The 15,081-nt window shown below is 40.4% G+C and overlaps 1 protein-coding gene across 4 annotated transcripts in view; it reads left to right on the top strand.

The window, feature by feature from the left end:
* The window catches only part of stard13a (StAR-related lipid transfer (START) domain containing 13a), a 66,036-nt gene that overhangs the window by 24,633 nt on the left and 26,322 nt on the right, over positions 1–15,081 (top strand). Inside the window, exon 1 of one of the 4 annotated variants that reach the window (XM_026941783.3) lies at positions 2,700–3,234. The exons of 1 other annotated variant lie outside the window; for it this stretch is intronic. In XM_026941783.3, the coding sequence (XP_026797584.3) occupies positions 3,111–3,234 (124 nt within the window). In that variant the 5' untranslated portion in view covers positions 2,700–3,110. Of the gene's footprint in view, positions 1–2,699; positions 3,235–7,532; positions 8,448–13,596; positions 13,793–15,081 lie in introns of those variants that run through there. 2 more of the 4 variants (XM_026941781.3, XM_026941785.3) reach the window with 2 other exon arrangements.

The raw sequence follows: 15,081 nt of genomic DNA, 5'->3' as shown, positions 1-15,081 counted from the left end.
CAGTTGTTTGCATCTCATGGTAACCCACTATGTTGCTACCCACTATGCCCTAGATTGCCTGCAAATGATGCAAAATGCGGCGGCCAGACTTTTGACTGGCACCAGAAAGCGTGAGCACATTACTCCGGTGCTTGCCTCTCTTCACTGGCTGCCAGTCAATTTCCTCATTGAGTTTAAAATTTTATTATTTGTTTTTAAAGCTTTGCTTGGGCTTGCTCCACAGTACATATGTGATCTCCTTACTCTGTATACTGACTCAAGATCTCTTCGATCATCAAGCTTTCAGTCCCATGTTCACGTTCCAAAGCCAAAGGTGACTGGGCTTTCTCGGTGGTTGCTCCCAGGCTCTGGAATAGTCTCCCTTTTCATATAAGATCATCCTCCTCTATTGCTATGTTCAACTCCTCTTTGAAGACTCACTTTTATTCTTTATCTGTTAATTCAGTCTGAGGTTGTAAAATTTCCATTTGTCTTCCGGTATTTTGTATTGTTAAACGGTTTGTGCATAGATCTGGCTTATACTACTTGTACAGCATTTGGTTTCAACGTTTTGGTTTCAACTTGTGTTTAAATGTGCTTTATAAATAAATAAACTAAACTAATCTATGTAGGGCTTCCAATTTAATTTAATGATGATTCCAGGGAAAACTACAGTGCCTAGAAATAGAGCATATAAACTTTCATTCTGACATATTTATTCACACTTTAGTTGGAAGATGAGCTACTAAGCAAACTGTTTACAGTAAATCAAATAGGGAATATAGTCATGTTGGATACAGTTTAACTTCGGGGAAGTGGTGGCAAAAAAGAATTTGCACCAGAAATTCACATAAGGGAAATAAATAAGTCCCACAATTGAATAGTAGAATTAGTGACATGTTAAGTAAACAAACTTTTTTACTTAAAAAAAAGGAGGGGGGGGGGGGGGGGTTCTCTTTCTTATTCTGGACAGCTAAAAAGCTCTTGTGGAGAAAAGCTGGAATCCAAAAAAAAAAAAAAAAAAAATTAAAGCATTTTAGCTGCAGCATAAAATGATGAAAAAAATGAAGGGGTGTGAATACTTTCTGAATGCACTGTAAGATGTAAAATGTTGAGCAGCTTTGGGTTGATCATGTAAAAAACCACATCTGAAGTCCACAAACTTAAGTGATTAATGCCCTTTAGGCAAAGTGTAAAGGATTCAAACTGGTTTCTGAGAAACTTTAGGCAGGCAAGTAGCAAATGTTTAATGATTTCCATAATAGCTGATGTCAGCATTTCTTTGTAGTCACTGGGGTCACTTATTTTGTTCTTTGCTTTTAGTAAGTTTAGTTAACACCAGGTTTTGCTTGTATGTGGGTACATGCATGAGGATTGCCAATAAATTGAATATAATGGCATTTTGATGATGGTCCAAGCCCTGGTGGACCTGCCAGCATGTTGCTATCATTATCCTCCTGTAGGAAAATTAGTCTACTGGGGAATTTATTCTCAAATTCATTAAAATGATCATTCATCACTATGAGATTTCATTTCAGACTTGAACGTAAGTATGTACACACCAGCAAGAATTATATAATATGGGTTCCTTGGATAGCTTAAAATGTATGAAGAGCGATTCCACATCTGGTAGCAGTGTCAGTACACCAGCTGTTGGGGGTGAAAACACACACAACTGTGCTACATAATTTTCTGCTGTAAGTTCAGACTTGTGGTCACTGGACGTATGATAAATGAAGTCCATGGTTTGGGGTAAAAGCATGTACCCACAATTCTGGGGAGCAGAAGTCATCAATATGATGTTAGATGATAAGATGTTAGATTTGCAGAAACACATGAATATGTGAGGGAAGGTGCTAGATGCTTGAAAACAATTAGGTCATCAGAAACAAGGTAATGAGAAACAACTTATTTTTGATCCCCTAAAATGGGGCTGTAGGAAAAGGGCCCTATGGGTCACTTATTATAGAAATACTTTGCTGATATTCTGCATTTTGGCCTCATTGTTACATTTTGAATTCAGTATGTTAAAGAAGAAAAACATGGTCATGTCATCTTAGAGACCTATAATTTGTTGCATTTTCAAAATATTAAAAACCCATTTTATTCTTTTGTAATACATACAGACTAGAGCAAACATTACAAGCAAAAGGAAAACTATTTTGCTTATGATAGTGTGAGTGAAACAGTGGCCTGAGTGTGTGTGTGTGTGTGTGTGTGTGTGTGTGTGTGTGTTGGGGGGAGGGCATTTTGATTCTTTGTGGGGAAACAAGGATAGAAATATCTGACAGTTTTGAGCTTGTGGATATTTGGCTGGTCTCCACAAGGAAAAGTGCTTTAAAACCTGCAGCTTTAAAAATAAATAAATAAATAAATAAATAAATAAAAGACAAATATATCATTTTTGCATTTTTGGTCACAGTTAAGGTTTAGGTTAGGTTTAGGTGTAGGCATAGCATTAATTACTTTCATTGTAATTATGTCTATGGATAGCCCTCACAAAAATAGTAAGACAAACGTGTGTGTGTGTGTGTGTGTGTTTCAGAGAGTGAGAGAGGGAGAGAGAGAGAGAGAGAGAGAGAGAGAGGTCCATGCAGCATTTAGGGGTGAGGCTAACCAACCAATCTGCAGTCTGTTCACTGCTGAAAACTTCACATCTGTCTTGGTCTCAGTTATTGTTATTCTCACCAGGTTCTAGCTAGCAGCTCTCTCTCTCTCTCTCTCTCTCAGTCTCTAGCTCTCCCTCTCTTTCCCTCTCAGTCCCTGTCTCTCAGTCTCTCTCTCTCTCTCTCAGTCTCTATCTCTCCCTCTCTTTCCCTCTCAGTCCCTGTCTCTCTCTCTCTCTCTCTCTCTCTCAGTCTCTATCTCTCCCTCTCTTTCCCTCTCAGTCTCTGCCTCTCAGTCTCTCTCTCTCTCTCGCGCGCGCGCGCTACACTGAGTATGACGCACGGAGCGCGCTGTATCACCTACACACTCTCGCTCCAGGGAAAAATGTGACTGGACTCTTCTCGCGCACGGTGACGCAGCGGCGCGAGTCAGATGGAGTGACGACTATTGCGGCAGAATCGCGGGTCCGAGGCGGGAGCGATAACGGTGCGCCGCGGACGCGTTAGAATGCGTCATATTCCACAATGACGACGAGGCGAAAGTCAGCAAAGCTGCAGCTGCGGCGCTCGATCAGCGAACAGCTGCGCGACTCCACGTCCAAGGCTTGGGATTTACTCTGGAAAAACGTCCGAGAGAGACGACTGGCAGGTCAGTAGAGCCGCACCGCACCGCACAGTCCCGCTCCCAGCCTCCCCATAGTGTTTCACTGAACTTCCTGATGCGGGGCTCTCTCACGCGACAGCACCAAGAGCTCCGCAGGATGATGTCAGCGCCGCCAGCGCTGTCTGCTATTTTAGGAAGGTCAGGATGAAGTTAATGCATGCGGGTAGCACATCATTTATAATGCATAAGTGTGTACATGGAAACATAGCACACTCTTCCTTACACCTATCCCCCTAATTCTGTTCTATTCAAATAAATTAAAAGCAGTTTGCTAGATCTTGTGAATGCAACCTTATTCTCCAGACCAGAACTCATTGAAATCTTCCTCCTACACTGCTGAATTCATTAACTCTTAAAGAGGTCATATGGTGTTATGGGTCACACAAGTTCCCATGAGATGAGCTCCAGTTCTCTGACACCTCTGAGTTTCCATTCAATCCTCTCGAATCTTCATCTCCCTCAAATCCACACAGCTCTGTCCTTCCTGTGAGGCTCAGTCCCAAACTGCACACCAGCATACTAAGCATGCTCGCCAGCTGTGCTTTGCTTAGCAGCCAAGGCTTTGGTCTTAGCCAAAAAGCAAGAGTTTATCACACACTGTGGACTACATCCAAGAAGCTGTGCACACCAGTGCTGGTGTATTGTCCTGACATTGCCATCTAGTACAGTATATTCTTTAAAAAATAAAGTTGCAGCTAGCATTTTAAACAGAGGCTTCCCTTTTTAGAAAAGGTTCCTATTCACAAAGCTAGAACATTTTACCATCCATAAAAACAAACCCTGAAGAACTCTTTTTAAGGGTGTAGTTGGTAGTTTTGGATGTATCAGTTCAAGGCTTGATTTTGAAAATCAGCAGCTACAGTGCTCACGATTTTACTTATTTATTTCATTGTTTGTCTTTGTTCAGTAAATATCAGCTGATTCGCATGAACAGATTAGCTAGTTGGCTAAGCAAAATGTTTATGAGAGAAAGCAGAAATGAGATTCAAGCAGAGAATATATTAAGATATTTGTCATTTTATTTAAGAACGCTACTCCAGTCAAGTAATTCTTTGTAGATTAAGAAATCTACATCCACCTGTGAGGTAAATATCATATCCACATGTAGGTACCATGAAAGTGGCTAGATAGAGGCTTTTCTTTTAATTTATTTTTTTTTTTCTTAAGTTCAGTTTGGAGTAAATCCTTCTTACACACTGTTCAAAACATTATCTGTATCAGAGATTCATTTGAATAAAGCATTGCTGCAATCAACATAGTATGATTAAGGGAAAAGGTTTTTTTTTAATTCTCAAACTGCTTTTCTAATTAATTATATAAACAGCACAGGATATTTCTGTCAGGACAGCAGTGAGAGCACCTCGCATGCAATTCTTTTAACTTAGGGTTTATGCCATTAAACAATGAATCAGCATATTGCTGCATATTTCTGTTTGTAATAAACGCTTACAAAAAGCTGATTTCAAGCCGATATGTATGCTTGTATTGAATCACTGCTGTGAAATGTTTTGCCTGGATATTTTTGCTCAGCTTCTGTTATTTAAGTCAGTTAATGAATACTTGTCGTCTGGTTATATTTCTGGAAATAATGTCTAGTGGGGAGTTTGAATGAAGAGAATGCCCTTCCGAAAATACATAGTTTTCAACGTAAAAGAACTTGAAATGTGTTTCATAGACACACTTCCAGTAGATAGTAGACAGGAATAATACAACCATGTTCAAAAATAATAAGGTGTAGGATCTTTAATATCTTTACATATAATCTCTCAGGGGCTGTCAATAAAAGTTGGCCTAAATTTGCAGCTAAAATGTAGAAGCTGAAGGAATAACCGTGTGATCTAGATGGCTAAGAATAGATCTTGCCTCCTGGGTAACTTTTTGGATAAATATTTCATTTAGTAGAGATGATCCTTATTCTGAAAATAGGTTATATAATAAAATAGGTTACAGGCTACAAACAACCTAAGTTCTACCTGTTACATTGCAACATATCTGAAATAGCAAATACTGTTTGTGTTCAATGTCCTCTGCAAGTCCAGTGCTATTTTTGGGGGAAAAAATCTAACTAGTGACCTCCCTTACCTCAATGGGGAAAGCAAACAGTTAGTAGGCTAGCTGCATATCAGCCTGACAGTGTCTGAATTAGCACAGCTTATGGCAAATCACTGATCAATAAGTCAGACAACACATTCTCAACACATGAAACCTAATAGCTTATTGATGGCATGGTGGTGAAGTGGGTCTCAGAGTCTTAGGTGCGATCTAGAGCTCAGGTCTGTGTGGAGTTTTGCATGTTCTCCCAGCATCTGCATGGGTTTCCTCCAGATTCTCTGGTTTCCTTCTACATCCCAAAAACACAGACTGGCTATGTGAAATTTCCCCCTGGGGGTCAGTGAGTGTGTGCGTGGTGCCATGGTGCACCCAGTGTTCCTGGGATACCCTCTGGGTCTACAGAGACCCTGACCAGGATAAAGCAGTTCCTGAAGATGAATTCATCTTCCTTATAACGTCTCATTCATTTTATGTGTTCTTTTATTCTTTTATTGGGGGAGTATGAAGAGATCATACCTCCTCTACTCACAAGCTTCATTTTCCATGTAGGCTACAGTGAATCCAAACTTTTTGTTAAATTACTGACTGATTTATTTGCTTAAAAAATTGGCCTGGCACATGCAAGGCTAAATTCTATGGGCATGACGCTACTGTTTTCAAACCAGACAGCCTGTTAGCTGGACTAATTAGACACTGAATTATAATATAAAGGCTGAGTAATACATCTGACCTACTTAGAAATAGAGGAAAATTACTAACCCAAGTCTTTCTAAGCAAGGCATACAACTTTTCTCACTCCATTGTTTAACTGTTTAGGTACACGTATTTAATAAGGGCACAATTTTTAACACTAATGCTAGTGAGAATGTCTGTCATTCTCACTCATATGATTCCATTCAGCAGATATTTTATAAAAAAAATTAAATACCAAGGCTACAGCACATGGTAATACTGAACCAGGCTATTGTATCAACATCTTTTCCCACGTGTTGTCTCGTGGCCATCATAGCAATGCAAATATTGTGGCATATCTGAAACTCTGTGTATTTTCATGATCGTTTTAAGTGGATTAGTTTCAGTTTGCTAGAAATCTAATGCAGGTGGAATCCGGGGATTCCCACTCTCGGCTCACTCGGTACGATTATGGTATGTGGAATGTCTCCGGATGCAGTCTAACTCAGTCTATACCTGCACTGTATAATGCACGATTAAATGGAAGCTATGTAAAAGTTTATTTGGTTGTTCATTTGATAGGAATTTGGAAATTCACGCTGCGGTTTAAAATAGTGCAGAGATGATGAAAAGAGGCCATGCTGGATTGAAAAAGAGGACTTTAGAAAAATGTCTAAATTTAAAGCAGCAGCCACTAGGGGTCAGTGACCTCAAAGCATTAATCTGTTGCCTGCAGTTTTTGGCAAAGTCCTGTCTCATTAGCATCTGGAAGCTTATTGAAAAAACCAGTGACCTCGGCTACGGTGTGGCATTTCAATAGTTAATTCTTACTTTGATGGTGAGATTTCTGGGTTTTTGGCGGCCATTTCTGGCTCAGTCTAGTGTACGGTACATAACCCACTTAAGTCACTGGTCAATCAGGTTGCACATGATATATTGTGCCTTTCCTTCATGTTCCACATCTAATCAAGATGAACAGAGACAAGCAGATCCTAAATTTGTATTCTGTATGAGCTCAGGCATTTAGGGAGGAATATTAGTGAGCTCTTTTCAGCCAGGGAGAATGTAGGGCAGCACAGACAAGATCAGCATCAACCTGGCCATAAATCAAGTCATATACAGAGAAGGAGATGAGGTGTGTGTGTGTGTGTGTATGTGTGTGTGTGTGCGTGTGCGTGCAAGTGTATGGTTATAGGTTAATGCAGTGCAAGAACACACACACCAAGGCAAATAAGGAGTGTAGAGTGGCAGGTTTTCTGTACAGTGCTTATTGTACATGACTGTGTGTGTGTGTGTGTGTGTGTGTGTGCATGGTGCAGCATCAGCTTCTTGTCACTCACAAACTGAACGAAGCAGCAAAAATGTGGAAAATACCTTAGTTTAGCTAAAGTGCATTCACCTTAGTTTAGTTAAAGTGCGCGTGTGTGTGTGTGTGTGTGTGCGCATGCACAAATTCACAACACACCAATTCACAATTCACATGAACCATGCAATAAATCAGATTAAATAAATCATAATAATAAATTCAAGCGACTTCATGTGTGTGTGTATTGGCATTAAGTACCACAAGGGGGAGGTCTGCATCTCTGTAACAGAACTTATTTCACAGAATTTCATTTTCTTTATTGCTGAGCAAAAAGGGATTTTCTTCCTTTTACTGGCTTGCTCCCTTCTTTATTTTTTGGTACTGCTCTTTTAAAAGAAACATCACCTTAATATGTAACCGGTATTTTTTTTTTTTTTTGGTCTATAAAGTGCAAGTATTGTAATAGTTTAAATGATCTAATCTCAGGTGTTTTTAGGTAGCACTATGGTTAAGTTTAGTCATATGGTGCATTAATTATATTAATGATAAATGAACATGAAGACCTTTTGCACATACTGAAACACAACATATGACTCTACTCAGATTGTTTTTTTTTTTGGCTGCACATGCTTTGGAATAAAGCATTTTTTGGCTGAGGTTCTTCTTCCAATATCCTGTTCTTTTTGGCGCGTCTCACAGTCACATGACCGTGAGGTGGGTAGATCAGAGAGGAGTGTTTTCCGAGATTAAAGTTGACTTCAAGTGTATGTGTGTATGTATTTGTAAAGTAATGTGAAAAGGTCTTAATGCTACTCCCAGTTTGAGTGGAAGTGAGTTTGTCAGCTCTGTGGAATGTAGAACAGCTGCGTCTCAGTGTGTGAAAGCTGAAGGAGTGTCCAGGAGATAAAACGCATAGGAAGAGAGACACCTCCTGTAGGTATCCACGACTTTCTGTGGACAGTGGTAATGGGAGAGAGAGAGATACAGAGAGAGATGGATGTAGTGACACTGGACTTACCAGACGAGTGTATGGACACTGAGTGTTTTGGGAGCATGACACCTGAGACTCAGGACATTTACCTGAGGCTGGACAGTCACCACAGGCGGTCTGGATTGCGCTTGGCCCGAATCGTGGCCCGTCGGCAGCTGGTCCAGAAGATAGAGCGAGGTAAGGAAGGTGCACAGTGCACTCGACTGACCCACTTTTGCTGTCTCAGTCCTGTTCTGCTCAGGAACTTTCTCTAAGTGGCTGAAAGAGTCTTGAGTCAAGGATACTGTCTGAGTTTGGACTGGTGGTTCTGAGGTGTGCTTGAAGAGTCCAATGCATTGCCAGTCACTCCAAAATTCTACAAAACAAATGAATCTTTTTTGGTTTGTGTTTAATTGAATTCTTTAACTCATTTCAGTATGTTAGTAATTATTGCATTGTTCTAATCTGTATTATCTGTGCGGACTTGGCCTGCTTTTTCCATTGAGAGCATTAATTATCATTCTACCTTTATTATCATTTGACCTTTCAGTTTGTTCAAAATGTAATATGGTATTGTTGTGAAAGATGCTTTTCAGAACAATATTATTTGTTTATCTTTGAGCATGTCGTAAATCTGAAACTCAATATTGCAAACCATAATATAATAAAAGGTTAGACCTTTATCATAAAATGAAAGTGTGATAATTATGTACACTAACTGCAACTATGGCAAACTCAAATATACTTTTCCTTCTATAGCCTATGACTCCAGTGTTTCATTTCATTGTTTCATTCAGACTTTCTTTAGTAGTGGAAAGAGGCTGAAAAGGTCTTTTTAAAGTAAATATGTGATATAGCAGGGAAGTTTTCTGAGACAGAAAAGAAAGCTTCGTAAGATAGATCACCTCATTATAGTAAATGGTGCTCCTTTTTGAATCGGTTTGAACCACTGATAATGCTCAGGTCTGTGATTGGCGTCAGAGGCGCTGTTGGAATTCTACAATGCTGACCTGACACTGGTGGGTGGATGCTATCTCCACTGAGCTGTGTGGTCCTGCAGGATCATGGGAAATCAGAGAACGTGTCTGTCCTTGCTCCAGCATGCTCCTACAGCACACATAGTGATTTATTATCCAGCCAGGGTCTAAACTAGATATGATTATTGGTACTACTAACTCTCATATTCTGATGTAATATATTGCAATAATAGTTTCCTGAAATAGATCACATTATATTGAGTCTGCTGAGACTTTTATGTTGTTACTAGCTGAAAACGGACCAACAATTGAATTACACTGAAGAAATAAGCACTGCAGTAATGAACAAAGCAGTATTCAGCACTTCATCCTCTATCCAAGTGCACAGTTTTAGTGCAAACTTTTGTGAAATAATATGAAGAAAAATAATCAGGACACAAAAAAATACCCCGTAGCTGCATGTGACTGTGTGTGAGTACAGTAGATCGATTAATCACGTGTGTTTGTGTGGGTCTGGGGTTAATGAGTTGCTGATATGTGCTGTTGCTCAGTAGTGCCTTTGGTATGGGAGGGTTCAATCCCAACGTGAGAAATTTAAACCTGCCTTTCAATCCTCTTCATTTCAGTGGTGTGTGTACTTCATCCCGTACACGGTCCTCTACTGTTGTCTTCTGTTTCCACTTAATGTGTGTGCGTGTGTAACTTCATACCTGTAAGTATGAATACATACCTCTGGCAGCATGCTATGGCATGCTGTAAGAGTATGCTTCTTTGTTACAGTGAATGGTTCTTATTTTAGCAATGCAGCTCATACAGTGAGGCAATGCAGCACAGCAATCACATGAAGGGTCATTTTAATTCAAGTCTGTCCAGTTAAATCCAATTGAAAGGATCATCTAATCAGGCCAGGTTTAAGAAGCCTTTAAGAAAGAGACAAGGCTGACGTGTGCAGATATTATAAAGCCACACTACTGTGACCTGACTGAAGATGAGGTTTCCCCAAACAGGCAGCATCCAAGAGCTGGGCTCCCTCCATGACTTTTTACTCCCCAGAGCTTGGGTAGGATTCCCTGGAGCTCAACATCAGGAGTTAATGTGACACTCTGCTGTTAACAGCTATCAGTTTCACCCTACAGGCCAGCTACTTGAAAAATCCCAAGCACATGCTGTTGTTTTCATTTGTGAGTATTTTGTGAGCCCTGTATGTGCTTTGATTTTTATTGTTGCTCATTGCTGTCCTCTGTTGGTGTAAACGGCATCAGTCAGTGTTATATATTCATTCCTACATCTTCAGTAGCTGCTTTATCTGGGTCAGGGTTGAGGTGGTTCTGGAGTTTATCCCAGGAACACTCGGCTTAAGGCAGGAATATGCCATGGATGGCAGGCCAGTCCATCTCAGGGTACCATGCACACACACACACACACACACACACACACACACACACACAAGCAAATTTAGAGTAGTCAGTCCAACTACCAGTATGTTTTTGGAAGGAGGGAGGAAACCATAGAACCCAGAACAAACTCAGGATCGAACTGGGTGCCTTGGAGCACTGAGGTGGCAATAACCATTACACCACAGTGCTGTCAGTATTATATACTGCCATTTTTAATCAATATATATCTATCTTTTGACTTGTAATGCAAGTCATAGAGTCTATCTTGTGTGGTCTAAGCAAAAGTCTACATGTACTTCACCATTAATTACATATATATTTTAGTCTTAATTATGCTTGTAATTAGCATTTGTAATTTGTAATTAGCATCAACTCAATTATTTGTGACTATGACTATGTCTTATTGTGATTCACTATTTGGGATTGAAAATGCTGTTATCCACTGATTTATTTTTAAAAAAATTGTTCCTAAATTGATGTGAATCATGTTTGTTAAAAGTTTATTGTTTTTTATTAGTAGAGAGTGCAATACTCTGGATGAGAATGGCAGTGTTGCATGTGTATCAGTAGATACACTGTTCAACCGAAACAGTTCTTCAGAATGATGCTACAGACTACGAACCATTTTGTTTTCGTAAAATAAACATTTTAATTGATGGATATAAACCATTTTTGATAATGCCACAGAGAATGGGGGAAAAAATCCCACCATAATCCCACCATAAATGTTATCATTATGTGGAAGGACTTTTGTAGTAGAAAAGGATTGTCCAGTTTATCCTGTCGATGATGAAAAAAAGTAGTTTTTCCACCATGTTAAAGAATGTTTTTGGAACCTTCATTTTTTATATATATGCTGATCATATATGTACATACACCACTATATGTACATAAACATATATATATATATATATATATATATATATATATATATATATATATATATATATACACTGATCAGCACAAGACCTCTGAAGGTGTGCTGTGGTATCTGGCACCAAGACGGTAGCAGCAGATCCTTTAAGTCCTGTAAGTTGCGAGGTGGGGCTTCCATGGATTGGGCTTGTTTTCCAGCACGTCCCACAGGTGCTCGATCGGATTGAGATCTGGGGAATTTGGAGGCGAAGTCAACATCTTGAACTTCTTCAACGAAAATTTGTCATTTTCCTCAAACCATTCCTGAACAGTTTTTGCAGTGTTGCAGGGCACATTATCCTGCTAAAAGAGGTCACTGCCATTAGGGAATGCTGTTGCCATGAAACGGTGTACTTGGTCCGCCGGCTTGTCTTCTTCCCATAGTGCATCCTGTGCCATCTCCCCCCCAGGTAAACGATGCACACACACCTGGCCATCCACATGATGTAAAAGAAAACATGATTCATCAGACAAGACCACCTTCTTCCATTGCTCCATGGTCCAGTTCTGATGCTCACGTGCACATTGTCGACACTTTCGGTGGTGAACAGGGGTCAGCGTGGACACTCTGACCGGTCTGCAGCTAGCTATACGCAGCAAGCTGTGATGCACTGTGTGTTCTGACACCTTTCTATCAGAGCCAGCATGAACTTTTTCAACAATTTGTGCTACATTAGTCTTCTGTGGGATCGGACCAGATGGGCTAGCCTTTGCTCCCCACGTGCATCAGTGAGCCTTGGGCGCCTATGACCCTGTCGCCAGTTCACTGTTTGTCCTTCCTTGGACCACTTTGGGAGGTACTAACCACTGCATAGACCTGCTGTGTTGGAGAAGCTCTGACCCAGTCGTCTAGCCATCACAATTTGGCCCTTGTTAAAGTTGCTCACATCCTTATGCTTGCCCATTTTTCCTGCTTGCAGCACATCAACTTCAAGAACTGACTGTTCACTTACTGCCTAATATATCCCACACCTTGACAGGTGCCACTATAACGAGATAGTCAATGTTATATATGGTAGGAGTGTGTGTGTGTGTGTGTGCAGTATTCTACAGTAGAGTTTAGACACAGGGGGGTGGAGGTGCCTGGGGGTGAGGAGTTCAAGCAGTTTATTGCCTCTTGAGTAGCAGGCGAGTCTCAGTGTGTGTCTCGCGCTTTCTTCTGACCTTGCTGCTGCACACACACACGCACACACACACACACACACACACACACAGTCTGTCTGTCCCTCCTTCATGTGTCTCTCTCACTTACTAAGTTTTTTTTTGCATTATAACAGATCTCATTTGTGCCATAGCAGTTTTTATTCTCCACTGTTACTGTCTGCCTCCGCTGTCTATCAAACAAATCCCCCCTTCTCTCTCTCTCTCTCTCTCTCTCTCTCTCTCTCACACACACACACACACAAACACACACACACTCTCTCTCTCTCACTTTGTCTGTATGTCTCTCTCTCTTTCTCTGTCTGTCTGTCATTCTTTCTCTCTCTCTCTCTCTCTCTTCCTCTCTCTCTCTCTCTCTCTCTCTCTCTCTCTCACTTTGTCTGTATGTCTCTCTCTCTTTCTCTGTCTGTCTGTCTCTCTTTCTCTCTCTCCCTCTCTCTCTCACTCTCTTCATCTCTCTCTCTCTCTCTCTCCCACACTCTCTCTCTCTCTCTCTCATTTTGTCTGTATGTCTCTCTCTCTTTCTCTGTCTGTCTGTCTCTCTTCCTCTCTCTCTCTCTCTCTCACACACACACACACTCTCTCTCTCTCTCTCTCTCTCTTTCTCTGTTTCACTCTCTCTCTCTCTCTCTCTCTCACACACACACACACACACATTCTCTCTCTCACTTTGTCTGTATGTCCCTCTCTCTCTTTCTCTGTCTGTCTGTCTGTCTGTCTCTCTCTCTCTCTCTCTCTCTCTCTCTCTCTCTCTCTGGATAGGGAAGACAGAACACAGACAGGTTGCACACATTTTCCTTGTGCGTGTATGTGACTGGTGATACATTCTCTCATGGAGGCGGGGGTCGTGAGCCGCAGACACTACATGATCCAGCTGTTGTGAGAGGGAGGGGAGGAGTAGAAGAGGGGTCACAGACAGGAGTGGAGGGGAAACTGAGAAACGAAGCACACAGTTTTCAAGGAAAAAGAAAGAGCTTCATATCAGAAGATCAGACAGTTTAAGGAAGATTAATAAATCCAGATGTTTGCTAATTAACTTACCAATGAGCACTGAACCCTGTGCATGACTACTGTGCTATACGGATGCCTAAAGGTAATAAAATTCAACAGTAAAACTTCTACATTTTAGCCCTTTTAAATCATTGCATGTTGCAGCTTCATTCTTAATTATAATTGTAATTTCGTGATGCTTGGGAACTGTACATTGAGTAATTTTATGATCTTTTCATACTGACTGTGTATCTCAGAATTCATGGCTCAGTTGCACCTAATTTTTAAATAATGCATTATTCAATTGTGAATTTTTATATTTTCTACTTATAATTAATGAAATCTTAACTCTTCAATTAAAGTACATCTTAACTGTCAGGAATAATATCTGAATACGATAGACAGAGTTGGTTTTAAGGGGGTTCATAACACAGAAATTCCAAAGTTGTGTTTATGTTAGAGAAGAGCTCAAATCTTCATTTTGAAAGTACTTCAGCATGTGTGGGAAAATGGCGAAGGTCCAGATGTGTGTGTGTGTATGTGTGCATGTCTGTGTTCTGATGGGAAAGGAGGGGCAGTTATCTGAGGTCACTCTGTAGGCCCACTAGCCTGTGCGTATGTATGTGACCTCAAAGGAAATCCACCCCACACACACACACACACACACACACACACACACACATTGCTACAGCTGATATTCTCAGTGGTAATAGGAAAGTGATCATAAGCTTTACTGACGAGCAAAACTGATTATTACGGCAAGTCATCCATCACTTTTGGAATTGTGTGTATGTGTGTGTGTGTGTGTGTGTGTATCAGGGGACTGCAAATGATTTAGATCTAGCTATGTGCTAACTGTTTGTTTAAGAATCTACTAAGTGATTTTCCATTCCTGGAGAATAGTCAGGGAATAGTCTGGTGTTTACAGTGGGAATATTACAGTCAATGACCTCTACACTGCACTGAGTCATACTGTGTTAAACTCTATTATCAAGTATATACACACACACACACTCCTGTCTGTTGTCAGCATTGTCCTGTTTAGCTCCTTTTCAATTTGTATGTCTGTTGGAAGGACTTCTCACACTACATAGGGTAACTAAACCAAGTGGGGATTGATTTATTTGCATTTACACTCATTAATCTGGCAGATGCTTTATCCAAAGAGAATGAATCCACTATAAGCCATAACCTGCTCTAGGAACCAACAGTGACATAAGTGCTGCTGACAAACTTTCCACTACCTGACCACCAACAAGTGTAAAAGAAGAGCAGAGAAATCAACACGAGGTTTGGAATGAGTGTTTGTATTAAAGCATTACAGAAACAGAATATTTCTATAATGCTTTAAAATGTTTTCTTTGGTTTCTCCTGGTCTGAAGTCAGGAATTA

The sequence above is a fragment of the Pangasianodon hypophthalmus genome, chromosome 17 (genome assembly GCF_027358585.1).
Source record: "Pangasianodon hypophthalmus isolate fPanHyp1 chromosome 17, fPanHyp1.pri, whole genome shotgun sequence".
NCBI lineage: Eukaryota > Metazoa > Chordata > Actinopteri > Siluriformes > Pangasiidae > Pangasianodon > Pangasianodon hypophthalmus.
The sequence above is the reverse complement of the archived record's forward strand: the minus strand, read 5'-3'. Positions and strand labels throughout refer to the sequence as shown.